Source organism: Hyperolius riggenbachi, chromosome 2 (genome assembly GCF_040937935.1).
Source record: "Hyperolius riggenbachi isolate aHypRig1 chromosome 2, aHypRig1.pri, whole genome shotgun sequence".
Taxonomy (NCBI): Eukaryota; Metazoa; Chordata; class Amphibia; order Anura; family Hyperoliidae; genus Hyperolius; species Hyperolius riggenbachi.
The window spans coordinates 82,662,857-82,677,393 of record NC_090647.1 but is presented as its reverse complement, the minus strand read 5'-3'; the positions used below and the strand labels follow the sequence as shown (position 1 = coordinate 82,677,393).

Sequence of the window (14,537 nt, the reverse complement as noted above, 5' to 3'; positions counted from 1 at the left end):
CATGGTGTCATGTATCAGTAAGTTATAGAGGAACAGTAATGAAAATTATGTCATTTATAAAATATATAACAGTTCAGCAGGTTTAGCACTCAACAGCAGAACAGTCCCATCAACGGAGCTGGGAAAAAAGGGCGCAGGCAGCTAGTGGACAAAAAGGGCGCCGCCATTCACTCTCATAATAAATAACGTTTAATGGGCGCCGAGCAGGAAAAAAGGGCACCGGACATAAATAACGTTTACAAACGGCGCCCGGAGATTTTTAATGATTTATAACTGTGCTTGTGGTGATTTACGTTTATAAAATGCACCCGTGCCGAATAACGTTTATAAAAATACTAAACATATTTATCTTATTTAACTAATTAAAACATTATTTAAAGTTTTATCCCTTACTGTTTGTAAAACATTATTATTCACAAAATAAAGCGATCAGTACGTAACGTAAATTGCAATATATTTTTTGCAGCCACAATTACTAAAACATTATTATCCACATAATAAAGGGGGGTCTTAGGTTTAGGCACCATTATTATTATTATTATTATTATTTAGTATTTATATAGCGCCGACATATTACGCAGCGCTGTACAGTGTATATATATATATCTTGTCACTATCTGTCCCTCAAAGGAGCTCACAATCTTATCCCTACCATTGCCATATGTCTATATTATGTAGTGTAACAACAACAACAACAAATAACATTTGTAAAGCGCTTTTCTCCCGTGGGACTCAAAGCGCATAAGCATGGCTCCGACCATCGTGGTACAGAGGAAGAATTTTATAAATCTGGAAATGCCAGGCTAAACAGGTGGCTTTTCAGTCTGGATTTGAATAGCTCCAGGGATGGTGCTGTCTTTACTGGATGTGGTAGGGAGTTCCAAAGAGTAGGGGCAGCATGACAGAAGGCTCTGTCTCCAGATTTTTTGAGGTGCACTCTGGGAGTGACCAAGTTTATAGAACTTGCTGATCTGAGGTTGTGAGAGGTGTGGTGCAGCTTCAGCAAGTCCTTCATGTATCCAGGGCCCAGATTGTGCAGGGATTTGAATGTCAGCAGTCCAATCTTGAACAGTATTCTCCATTCTACTGGTAGCCAGTGCAGTGAGCGAAGGATCGGTGTAATATGACAGTGGCGAGGCTGGTTTGTTAGCAATCTGGCAGCAGAATTCTGCACTAATTGCAGGCGACGCAGGTCTTTTTTGGGGAGGCCAGCATAAAGGGCATTGCAGTAGTCCAGCCGTGATGTGATGAAGGCGTGGACTAGGGTTTGAAGATCCTCTGGGGGAATCAGATGTTTAATCTTTGCAATGTTCTTCAGATGAAAGAAGGAAGATTTAACTACAGATGAAATTTGGTTTCTGAAACTCAATTCCCCATCGATTAGTACGCCAAGGCTGCGCACAAGGTTGGAGCTGTTTATGTCTGAATTCCCAATCCTGATTGGTGTTGCTTTAGGATAGAGCTGTTTTGATGGCGAGCACTGGCTTTGGACAAACAGGACCTCAGTTTTGTCAGCATTCAGTTTCAACCAGTTATCATTCATCCATGCCTGAAACTCAGCTAAGCAAGAGTTTATTTTTGGGGTAGGGTCTGTTCCACCAGGTTTGAAGGACAGGTATAGCTGTGTGTCATCGGCGTAGCAGTGGTACGTCAGGCCATGTCGTTGGATAAGTGTACCGAGTGGCAACATGTAGATTGCAAACAGCAGAGGGGATAGTATTGATCCTTGTGGCACTCCGAATTGTAGAGGTGCAGGTTTGGACATTATAGGTCCTAGGGATACTCTCTGTGTTCTGTCAGTCAGGAATGATCTGAACCACTGGAGGACTGATCCACTGATGCCACAGTACTCCTGCAGTCTGTTAAGCAGGATTTCATGGTCAACTGTATCAAAAGCAGCTGAGAGATCCAACAGGATTAGGATGGAGCATTCCCCTCTGTCCCTTGCCATGAGCAGATCGTTGCAGACTTGGATGAGGGCTGTTTCACAGCTGTGGTGTTTCTTAAAGCCAGATTGTAGAGGGTCCAGGATGTTGTTTACTGACAGCCTGGTTTCAAGTTGCAGATAGACAGCCTTTTCAATAACTTTACCTAAGAAGGGGAGGTTGGAGACAGGTCTGTAGCTGCTCATAGCATCTGGATCCATGGAAGGTTTTTTTAAGAAGGGGCTCGATGATTCCTTCTTTTAGAGAGGTAGGAAACCTCCCTGCTTGCAGAGAGCAATTTACTATTTTGTGAAATGCTGGACCAAGCAGGTAAGTACTGTAGTCTAGGGCCAATTTTTTTAGGGGCAGCCAATTAACTTATCCGTATGTTTTTGGAATGTGGGAGGAAACCGGAGTGCCCGGAGGAAACCCACGCAGACACGGAGAGAACATACAAACTCTTTGCAGATAGTGCCCTGGCTGGGATTCGAACCAGGGACCCAGCGCTGCAAGGCGAGAGAGCTAACCACTACGCCACCGTGCTGCTGAGCTTACATCAGGGGGGTCTTAGGTTTAGGCACCACCAGGGGGGTCTTAGGTTTAGGCACCACCAGGGGGGTCTTAGGGTTAGGCACCACCAGGGGGGTCTTAGGGTTAGGCACCACCAGGGGGTCTTAGGTTTAGGCACCATCAGGGGGGTCTTAGGTCTAGGCACCACCAGAGGGGGTCTTAGGTTTAGGCACCAGCAGGGGGGTCTTAGGTTTAGGCACCACCAGGGGGGTCTTAGGTTTAGGCACCATCAGGGGGGTCTTAGGTATAGGCACCACCAGGGGGGTCTTAGGTTTAGGCACCACCAGGGGGGTCTTAGGTTTAGGCACCACCAGGGGGGTCTTAGGTTTAGGCACCACCAGGGGGGTCTTAGGTATAGGCACCACCAGGGGGGTCTTAGGTTTAGGCACCACCAGGGGGGTCTTAGGTTTAGGCACCACCAGGAGGGTCTTAGGTTTAGGTACCATCAGGGGGGTCTTAGGTTTAGGCACCACCAGGGGGTCTTAGGTTTAGGCACCACCAGGGGGGTCTTAGGTTTAGGCACCACCAGGGGGGTCTTAGGTTTAGGCACCACCAGGGGGGTCTTAGGTTTAGGCACCATCAGGGGGGTCTTAGGTTTAGGCACCACCAGGGGGGTCTTAGGTATAGGCACCAACAGGGGGGTCTTAGGGTTAGGCACCACCAGAGGGGTCTTAGGGTTAGGCACCACCAGGGGGGCCTTAGGTTTAGGCACCACCAGGGGGGTCTTAGGTTTAGGCACCACCAGGGGGTCTTAGGTTTAGGCACCAGCAGGGGGGTCTTAGGTTTAGGCACCACCAGGGGGGTCTTAGGTTTAGGCACCATCAGGGGGGTCTTAGGTATAGGCACCACCAGGGGGGTCTTAGGTTTAGGCACCACCAGGGGGGTCTTAGGTTTAGGCACCACCAGGGGGGTCTTAGGTATAGGCACCACCAGGGGGGTCTTAGGTTTAGGCACCACCAGGGGGGTCTTAGGTTTAGGCACCACCAGGGGGTCTTAGGTTTAGGTACCATCAGGGGGGTCTTAGGTTTAGGCACCACCAGGGGGTCTTAGGTTTAGGCACCACCAGGGGGGTCTTAGGTTTAGGCACCACCAGGGGGGTCTTAGGTTTAGGCACCACCAGGGGGGTCTTAGGTTTAGGCACCACCAGGGGGGTCTTAGGTTTAGGCACCATCAGGGGGGTCTTAGGTTTAGGCACCACCAGGGGGGTCTTAGGTATAGGCACCAACAGGGGGGTCTTAGGGTTAGGCACCACCAGAGGGGTCTTAGGGTTAGGCACCACCAGGGGGGCCTTAGGTTTAGGCACCACCAGGGGGGTCTTAGGTTTAGGCTCCATCAGGGGGGTCTTAGGTTTAGGCACCACCAGGGGGGTCTTAGGTTTAGGCACCACCAGGGGGGTCTTTGGTTTAGGCACCACCAGGGGGGTCTAGGGGTTAGGGATAGGTACAGGGAGGGTTCTGTGTAAGAGTAGGCTTAGGTATCGTTTTAGTAAAATTTTAGTAATACTTACTAATGTTTTACAACACTTATTACGAACGTAGTTATATTTATATCATCGTTATAAAGAATATTTTCAGATTTTATTATAAGAACAAACCATAAATGAAGGTTATTCACAATAATATACAATTATAACAATTAAACATATATTATTGTTTTTTTAATAAACGTAATTATAAGTTTAACTTTTGAAACAGGGAAGATTAACGTTTTCACAATTGCCGATTTCATAAACATTATTTAATGATTTATAATTTTGTAAAACATTATTTGTAAATGAAATATAGCACACTATTTTTATAAACGCTATTAATGATTAATTATTAATTAGCGTTTACACCCCGCGCCCTTCTTGTCCTGGCGCCCTTTTTGTACGTACGCCCCATCAACACCTTAGACCAATTGTGGTATAAATGGTGACACATACAGTATAGTCTCTTAACTACTCTTCTGGGTTCAATGCTCTCCTCAAACTTTAGTAACAGATTAAAGGAGTTATCAGGGAAATTACCTAAAATGAGGCTCTCCTGGGGCTTTTTCCAGCCCCTTGCAGCAGACTGTTCCACGCTGACTGCTCTGCTCCCCGCCGCTGTCCCAGTCTCGCTGCTCGGCCTTACTGCGGCTGCGTGAAGCGCCACTGTCAATCCAGCTAATTTTCCATCTTCCATGAATCTTCCAATCTTCATGTGCTCATGTAAGGAAATATAAACAGCAGACAACGATCTCTGGTGCAGTATGTTTTGCAAAGAACAAACACCACAAGTGCTCCCACACTCCTCCTCACCGCTAGTGTGAACCAACACCAGAAATGGGTAAACTTGCAGACTAATAACACAAGCTTCTCACGGAATCAACAGCCTGACCCAGCACAGACCAGTATAAGCGCTTGCATGTAAATATTCTAATCCACATCCGCCGGAGCTTGGCAGAGGAGGAGATGCTCAGACACACGTGTATGGACACTATATGCGCATTTTAACAGACAAACAAACTACTTTTAAAACTTTTTAGAATAAAACAGTATTACCCTATGCGATTGTCCTTTGAGTTTAAAGGTTAGTAGTGCCGCCTATGGATGTGGATTGGAATATTCAAATGCAAGCGCTTATGCTCCTCTGAAATTGAGATTTTTAGTCCTGTCAGGTGCATATCTGCAAAAATGTTTGTTTACTGTGAGTTCTATAGCCAGTACAAAATATACCTGGTCTCCCAGAATGCTTTTGGAGTATTTCACATAAACAGCCTAGGCTGTGACATCACTGAGAAGGCGGGGCTACACTCAGTATACAGCAATATATAGATATAGGAAGTGTTTCTGATGCTGAAATCAGAATATGGTTGCTTAAGGTTTACTGATGCACACAGGAGCTGTCTGGTCCAGCAGCCACTGTGGCAACTTAAAGGATATCCGAGGTCAAGAAACCATATGCAGCTTTACTTACCTGGGGCTTTTTCCAGACCCTAGAAATCGGCGTGTCTCTCGCTCCTGTCTTCTTCTGGGTCCTGCTGCAGTCCCATAATGGATCGCTGACACACCACACATGTACAGAACACTCCCAGAGACGAGAGGCTCCCATTCATATCTCCCACCTGCAGCGTCTTCGATACTTTTGGAAGTACTCAGGTCTCTCCGAGCCCTTCCGAAGATGTGCGGCTTCGTACCTGAGTCCATGGTCTCGCAGTACAGAGTCAATCATTTTGGAAGTACGATAGTTGGAGACTACTCCCCCCCCCTCCTTTCCTGTGTACTTCCATGGCCTTCCAGGGAGACCTGAAGGCCTCTATGACATAAAAGTCAGAGGCTGGAACAGGGGCTTGGTGGTAAAACTAGGAAACGCTGAGAGGAATAAGGCTCTAAGGCAGTGTTCCCCAACCCTGTCCTCAAGACCCACCTGAACAGTGCATGTGTTGTGGAAATCCACAGAAGCAGTTAATCAGCTCTGCTAAGAACACTAATAACCTCACCTGTGCAGGTTTGTGGTTTTCTGCAAAACATGGACTGTTGGTGGGCCTTGAGGACAGGGTTGGAGAACTCTGCTCTAGGGGATCCAGAGACTTCCCTCCTCTTATTGGAGCATCTACTTTTTTTGTTTTATTAGGTTACAGTTGTCCTTTAAAGTAAATATAAAATCTTTTCTTCTCACCAAAGCCTTCTGAGAAGCCAGAGATTTTGTATATTAATAGATTAGGTTAGTAAATTGTATTGTGGTACGGATGCATTGGCTTGACAGAGGGGTCCCGTCTTGCAGAAGTGATCGAATGACTCATATATTGCCGAAAGCATCTTATTTGCCATTTGCTGACCTTTCATTCAGACGAAGGACACATGGCTGTGTATGCTGTTGCTTCTTTTACCTTCATACTGGTTTCATTCTCGCTGTGTATGCCCCTAGTCATAAGCACATGCCTGGAGGCATCTGATCGCTCATAAGCTTGCTACAGTGAGTTTATCTTGTGTACACACAATTTGTCTCTATTGAGGGAGCAGATGTGGCAGACAAGGACATCTTGAGTATCTCTCCATAAAAGACATAAAATACATTTTTCTTCAAGGAAATTAAATGCAATGCAATTAATTCAACAAACATTGCTAAAAACAGCTACAGTAGCAATGAAAAGTAAGTGAACCCTTTGGAATTATTTGGATTTCTGTGCAAATTGGTCATAAAATGTGATCTGATCTCCATCTAAGTCACAACAATAGACAATCACAGTCTGCATAAACTAATAAACGAACGGTTGTTTCCACAATATCGCGACTTGGATATAGGCACATGACCACACGAAAGTTGCACCGCAATAACACTGTCACGGCGGATCAGATCACTGAGATCCCTAATGACTCCATCGCAAAGTACCGTGATTGTTTGAAGTCTCGTCCGCTCCCAAGCCGTAATGTCACATGACGTCACGCATACCTGCCGGCAGGAAGAGGCGTCGCTGATGATCGTCGTCAAGGGGACTTCGCAGGACCTGTCGGATGGTGAGTATGGAGAGTAAGGCAGATCAGCAGAAGCACTTAGTTCAGAAGCATTTGGGAACCAAATGGATAAATTGTTAACATACTGCTTTCAAATGAGCTTATCTGCCATGGCTAAAAACAAGGAACACCAAGAGCCCCAATAGTGTAATATGTACTGGTAAATGTTTACTAGATAGAGTAAATATTAATACTCACAAACCAGGGTTACCATTAGGCAACCACTTTAAAGGCAGGTGGGGAGATTTTCCTGACCCTACCCAGGAATAAGAAGTCGCTCTCTGTAGATGAGAAAAGGGGGTTCAACCCTCCACCCAGGGTGGACTCAATATTATGCAGGAGAACGGAGGCGCCAAAAGGATAAAAGGAAGCTAAATGAGCTTAAAAACCAAATTCTTGGTAAATAGAGGAGGTAGTGGTGGACTTACCTCCTCCAAGTAGACACACAACGACTGTAGTAAAGACAGTCAATATATTTTATTTATGAACTCCAAATATGCAACGCGTTTCGCAGGGCGTTGTGTGTCTACTTGGAGGAGGTAAGTCCACCACTACCTCCTCTATTTACCAAGAATTTGGTTTTGAAGCTCATTTAGCTTCCTTTTATCCTTTTGGTGCCTCTGTTCTCCTGCATAATATCTGCCATGGCAGTCATGTGACACGGGGAGAGATCAAATTACAACTTGTGATTAGAGACAAATGAGGAGGAATTAGACAGGCTTAACTCTCTACATACATACTGGGTGCATTTCTCTGTGTTTACCTTCTGTCCACTTCAGTGAAGGTGATTGCCGTGTCCAGATGGGGGATTTGACAAGCTAAATTCTCTACATGTGCAGGCTGCATTTCTCGTTCTCCTTCTGTCCTGTGCTTGAGTTCGAGTCCACTTTAATTGCAGTGCACCGCCGCTGATTGGCCACCGGGGTCCACAGGAAGCAGAGAGTAGATGGGGATCCCGATGGCTGGCAGGAGAGCCCTGGAGTCCCACTGGGCAGCATGGATTGTGCGCGAGACCCAGGAAAGCAGCGGGAGCTGCTAACCACTTCAGGCTTCTAGATCTTAGTCCGAGCTACACTCGGGATTACCGTCAGGGGGGTTAAAGGACAACCCGAGGTGACATGATGAGATGGACCTGTGTATGTACAGTGCCAAGCACACAAATGAATATGCTGTGTTCCTTTTTTTCTTTCTATGTCTAAAAAAGTTAAACATCAGGTATGCAAGTGACAGTTTCTGTCCGTGTCGGGACTGGGTCGGACAATAGTATAACCCTCACCGATAAGTAATGACAGCCATGAAACACTTTCCTGTCAGTAAATGGCTCCTGAGAGCAGGAAAGAGATAAAATGGGTCAATAGTTCATAGATTTGAGCTCTGGCATACTTTAATGAAGGTGTCATTGAGCAGAGACAATGAAACAGTAAAAAACTTAAAAACTAGATTCAAATACTAAATAAAATAAAACTGTGGGATTTCTGAAAAAAGTAATTTTTGGGAGAAGGATAGATACTATTGTTTATCTTATCAATTTATTAATTTAATTTATCAATTTTTGGGAGAAGGATAGATACTATTGTTTATCTTATTAGTTTATTTTCACCTTGGATGTCCGTTAAGGCACTGGCCCAGACTGAGCATGCATATTTTTATTTTTGCCACAGGTATGTTTGAAGGTACTGTTGCTTTTTTTACCCTGCAAAAACGTCCTCATCTTAATCCAGATCTAAGTTGAAATTTGATTAACCACTTCAGCCCGTAGGCTGTTTTCGCGATATGGACGAGAGGAATTTTCACATTTCAGAGCTTCTACCATTAATTCTCCAATAACTTTATCACTACTTATGACAATGAAATTATCTATACCTTGTTTTTTTCCACCAATTAGGCATTTTAATAGAAATAAAATAAAAATTGAAAAAAAAATAATTATTTCAGATTTAAATCCATCACTAATCACAAGCCCATAATTTAATAATAATATACCCTCTTGACATACATATTAAAAAAATGTATTCCCTAATGTATGTAGGTGTAATTTTACTATTTAGCCATTTAGATGTCCTCGCACATTATTTCCTATTAGCATACAATAAGTATGCTAAATAGGAAGTAATGCGTGGCTGTGTTACTTCGGAAGTGATGCAGGCATGTCATTGATGCCTGACATCACAGGGGCCTAGAGGCAGTGTTCTCCCCAGGCTCTTTTAGCCGGGTGTTCCACCCGGCTAGTTTAGGTGAGCACCCGGCTGTCATCAGCTCACCTCCTCATATGCTTTAAGCAGAGTTGCGCAAAGAAGCACTAGCCCTGCATTCTCTCATATTGCCCCACCCGGCTACTTTTTCATCTCACCCGGCTGGAAAAAAAATTCTGGGGAGAACATTGTAGAGGGGAGATGAATGAATGGGAACAACGTTCCCATTCATTAATCTAACGATCGGCGGCGGGAACGAGCGAGCGGGAGGGAGTGCGGTGGCATCACTTGAGAATGATCACTATTTTTGAACAAAAACAGTGATCATTCTTGCCGGACAAGCACAGATTGGCTCAGGGAACGTCTGTCCTCTGCCACCGATCCCCCCTTTCACCGGGATCATCGTGATCGCGCGCGCAGCCCCGCCAACTGCACGGACGTGAGTCACGCGACCCTGCGGCTAAAGTACTTAAAGCGGTATAAAACCCTGACATAATATTCAATAAAAACATGTTTTCCTACTTTTTATATTCCATACAGTTATCATGTTTGCATTTGTGCATAATCTATATATATAATAGAGTAAGTGCCTCAACCTTCGAGCAAGAAGAAGAAGTACTTTGCATGAGAAAATGTATGCGTGCTCAATCACCAAGTTTTAGGCTTCTTTTCCACGGACTGTTGAGCTGTGTGCTCAGCAAGCAGTTACCAGGCAGCAGTAAGCAGTTACCAGGCAGCAGCAAGCAGTTACCAGGCAGCAGCAAGCAGTTACCAGGCAGCAGTGAGCAGATACCAGGCAGCAACAAGCAGTTTCCAGGCAGCAGCAAGCTGTTACCAGGCAGTAGTGAGCAGTTGTAAGAGTTTGAGAGGCATGTTACTGCCTATCAACTGTCCGTGGAAAAGAGGCCTACCCTAGCAAGTCTGGCTTTGCAAATCTGCCCTAATTGGCTATTCATGAGGCAATCCTCATGCAAATATGCATTTGCTTTTGCATGCCAAACTATGCAGGGTCAAAAAAACCAATTCTGCAAAGCAGTCGCCCTGCTACATGCCAGTGATGAGCGAAAATGCAAAAATTTGTTTCGATAAATTTTTACCGAATTTTCGCCTAATTTCGTTTTGACAGGCAAATTTTCCATCTAATTTTTTCACGTTAATTTTCGCCTAAGGCCAGTCATTTTCACATTACTTGCGTATGATTGCGGACATTTTCCACATAAGGGCATTAGCGCCCGCATTCAGAGAAGTTTCTTGCGCATTATTGTGGGCATTTTTCCGTATAAACGTCCGCATAGATTGAATTTCCATGCGGATTATTGTGGACATTTTTACGCATAAGGGCATAAGCATCCGCATACAATGAATTTTCGATGCTGGTCGAAAACGCAAATATTTCTGAAGATTTTCGTGAAAATTCGCCAAAAAAAACGAAAACGGGATTTTCGAGGCGAAAATTCGCAAGCAACACTGCTACATGCTACATTAGCACTATCCAGGAGCACCACGGGGAGGATTCCCAATGCCCCCCTTTTATACAACCGGGGGGACCACAGGGTCCCAGGCTCTCTCACTGCCTGGGAACCACAGCGACACCCCGGAGGGGGAGGCGCAGGCGACCCCCCCCCAAGCGTGGCCAGCGTCGGGGAGAGCCGTCCACACCCACCTCCCAATATTAAAAACAGGCACTTACCTTAACGTCCATTGCGTTCTGCTACATGCGCATTAACTTGGGGGCACCACATGAGAAAGGAGTGAAGCATGGGTCACCCCGAGCTTTAGAGCTCAGGGCTGGCTCACATACAGCACTCCAGAGGGGGGGGGGGAGGACAGGTGCAGACAACTCACTCCAGGGCTCACACCACCGGAGCAAGCCATCCACCACCTGCCTCCAAAGGATACAAACTGCAAAAAATGCTTTCCATGAGAAAATTAATGCGCATGTAGCAGAACGCAATGGACGTTAAGGTAAGTGCCTGTTTTTAATATTGGGAGGTGGGTGCAGACGGCTCTCCCTGGCGCTGGCCACGCTTGGGGGGGGGTCGCCTGCGGCACCTAGCCTCCCCCTCCGAGGTGCCGCTGTGGTTCCCGTGGTCCCTCCGGTTGTATAAAAAGGGGGCATTGGGAATAGGGATGCTCAAATTCGGCTTCGGGAGATATCCGGATTTTTGCTATCCGGATATCTCCCAGTAATGCTGTGCGGGCTGGGCGGGGGGGTCAAGCTTACCTCTCTGACGTCTTCTTCGGTCGTCCCTCGGCGTCTCCCACGATGCGCTCCATGCGCGTCACGTGATTACAAACACTTCCTCCTTCAACCCGGAAGGAGGAAGTGTTTGTAATCAGGTGACCGCCGCTTGGAGCGCATCGTGGGAGGCGCCGAGGGACGACCGAAGAAGACGTCAGAGAGGTAAGCTTGACCCCCCCCGCCAAGCCCGCACAGCATTACTGGGAGATATCCGGATAGCAAAAATCCGGATATCTCCCGAAGCCGAATTTGAGCATCCCTGATTGGGAATCCTCCCTGTGGCGCTCCTGGATAGTGCTAATGTAGCATGTAGCAGTGTTGCTTGCGAATTTTCGCCTAAGTCATTTTCGCATCGAAAATCCTGTTTTCGTTTTTTGGTGAATTTTCACGAAAATCTTCAGAAATATTTGTGTTTTCGACCAGCATCGAAAATTCATTGTATGCGGATGCTTATGCCCTTATGCGGAAAAATGTCCACAATAATCCGCATGGAAATATAGACTATGAATGTATTTTGTAGGTACTGATCTTTTGCAGGAACGGATCTTTTGCAGATAATGATCTTTTGAATGTGTACAGCATCTTTGTGTGCAGCATCTTGCAAAGATTTCTGTCTGATGGGGAGTGCAGCTCAATAGAATAGACTGTGTAGGTGTGGCTCTGATACTACATGGAAGGGGGTAAAATTGGTCTGTGATCTTTCATTTTTCCAAAGACTTTTATCTGATGTGTGTACCCACCTTTATTCTTCTTGCTTCAAGGTTGAGGCACGTACTCTATTAGATAGATAGAAGATGTGGCGTATGCTACGACGCGGGACGGCTAGTTAGTATTATTATTCATTTAGAAATTACAAGTTCCCAAAAGTACAGTTTTGTTGCTTTGAGAGCTGACTTTGCATTTTATTCATAACTGGTTTTAATCATTATGTATTGAAGGCAGAAATGCTTTCAGTGTCTCTCTGTGTCCAGGAGCTTCTGCACAGCCAGAGAACTGTCACATTCCTCACTTGATACAATTAAGTAAACACAAGATAACATTATCTCCACTTCCGATGCCTCTAGATTTCTCTGCACTGAACGTTTAAGTCCTGTGTGTAACCCTTTGAATGCTGTTCTAGTAAAAGAAAATGCTGGTTGTGTATAATATGCTGTAAATTATTTTTTAGAGCAAAGAAGAAATGCTGGGTTTCATTCCGCTTTAAACCATGATTGGATCTGGAGCTATGCCCAGCCTCTGTGCTAAAATCTTCTTTCTTTCCTCCATCCGTTGAGTCGTGCTCTCTGCTGTCTGAACACAAAAAAACTGTCTGTTCTCTGTAAAGAAGAAGAGAACAGACAGTATGAAAGGACCACTATAGCGAATAATTGTAAAATTTTAAATATATTTAAATACATACAAATAAGAAGTACATCTCTCCCAGAGTAAAATGAGCCATAAATTACTTTTCTCCTGTGTTGCTGCCACATACAGTAGGTAGTAAAAATCTGACAGAACTGACAGGTTTTGGACTAGTCCAGATTCTCATGGGGGATTCTCAGTATGGCCTTTATTCTTTATAAAGACATTCCCTGAAAAGGGACTACAAAGATGCTGGCCAGCCTCCTTGCTCGCTGCACACTTTTTTAGCAGTTGGATGGAGCAACTGCCATTTACTAAGTGCTTTTGAAAATAAAGAAAACCCGGAGAACTCCCCATGAGGAGATGGGCAAGTCCAAATCCTGCCGGTTCCATTAGATTTCTACTAACTGCTGTGAGCGACAGCAACATAGGATAAAAGTAAATTATAGCTCATTTTCCTCTTATTTGTATGTGTTTACATACATTTTACATGTTACGATTTTCGCAATAGCGGTCCTTGATGGGAGGGATTAAGTTCCTTCCTAGTCCTAAAATAGTCCGCCACACCTGGCTTTCAGGGTTTCTCTCTTCTACTTTTTCCTACATAGACAGATAAAGCCATTGTTGTGTGAGCAAGATGATATGATTGAGCACCTGATAAGATGTGGTGACAAATGTCCACAATGGACTGCATTAGATTTGCAGTATGAGAACTTGAGATGAGCTGTTTATAAAATGATGCACTGTTGTAACGGCTCCAAGGAAGCTTACACAGAATCATTAGACACCTCTGTACAGTGATACCTTATGGCAGGCTGAAATTAAAAGGTAACTTTTAATAGCATTTAATTAAAAGATGACTTGTGCCTCAGTGATGTATGTTAAATCAATTCTTGAGAGAAAGTTTAGATACCCTCCAACATGTAATGTTAGCTGTGACTGGGTACAGTCATTAATATGTAATGACGCTGATGTTTTCTTTTGGTAATAGAAAAAGCAAATTAAGCAAATTGTCTTTGTTCCCACAGCACAGCCAAGTACAGCGTGTTAACATTCCTACCTCGCTTCCTCTATGAGCAGATCCGAAGAGCTGCCAATTCTTTCTTCCTCTTCATTGCCTTATTACAGGTACGTCTATTCACATGCACATAGACTGCAGAGCACTCAAACAGCTCAGGGTGACCCAGAAGCACTAGGGAACTATAACGGGATAAAAGAGACTGAAAAGCTACAAAAGGGATGCTAAGTATAATTTTGCTTTCTTAAGGGGCCCATACACCTAACGATTTTCCCGCCGATATACAGCAGATTCGATCACTGTGATCCAAGCTGCTGTGAAATCATTACTCAAACGCTGACCAAACGATCGATTTCCGTCCGAAATCGATCGTTCCTGTCGATCCGTCCGTGCGGAAGATTTCGCTCGATCGCCGGCGTGTCGGCAGTGCGTCTATAGCGGCATTCGAATGTCCGACGCTACCAGCAATACATTACCTGATCCGGCCGGCACATATCTCCTCTGTCACCGCTGCTCCTTCTCCGCTGGGCTGCGGCAGGCTTCGCTTCTTCCTGTCCGGACAGGAAGTTTAAACAGTAGAGCACCCTCTACTCTTTAAACTTCCCCGGACAGGAAGTTCAGTGAAGCTGGAGCCCAGAGCGGAGAAGAAGACAGCGGAGACCGGGGTACTTGCGTCGGCCGGATCAGGTAATGTATGCGGGGGGGGGCTTTAGGCGGCGTCAGCTCCACAGATGGTGAATCGATTTTATGCTGAAGTCGATTCACAATCTGT

The 14,537-nt window shown here is 45.2% G+C and overlaps 1 protein-coding gene across 5 annotated transcripts in view; it reads left to right on the top strand.

Annotated features, from left to right (window-relative positions):
• Positions 1 to 14,537, top strand: part of ATP8A2 (ATPase phospholipid transporting 8A2) — a 970,290-nt gene that overhangs the window by 143,656 nt on the left and 812,097 nt on the right. For all 5 annotated transcript variants that reach the window (XM_068266975.1, XM_068266976.1, XM_068266977.1 and 2 more), the window contains exon 3: positions 13,776 to 13,875. In XM_068266975.1, the coding sequence (XP_068123076.1) occupies positions 13,776 to 13,875 (100 nt within the window). The remainder of the gene's footprint in view (positions 1 to 13,775; positions 13,876 to 14,537) is intronic.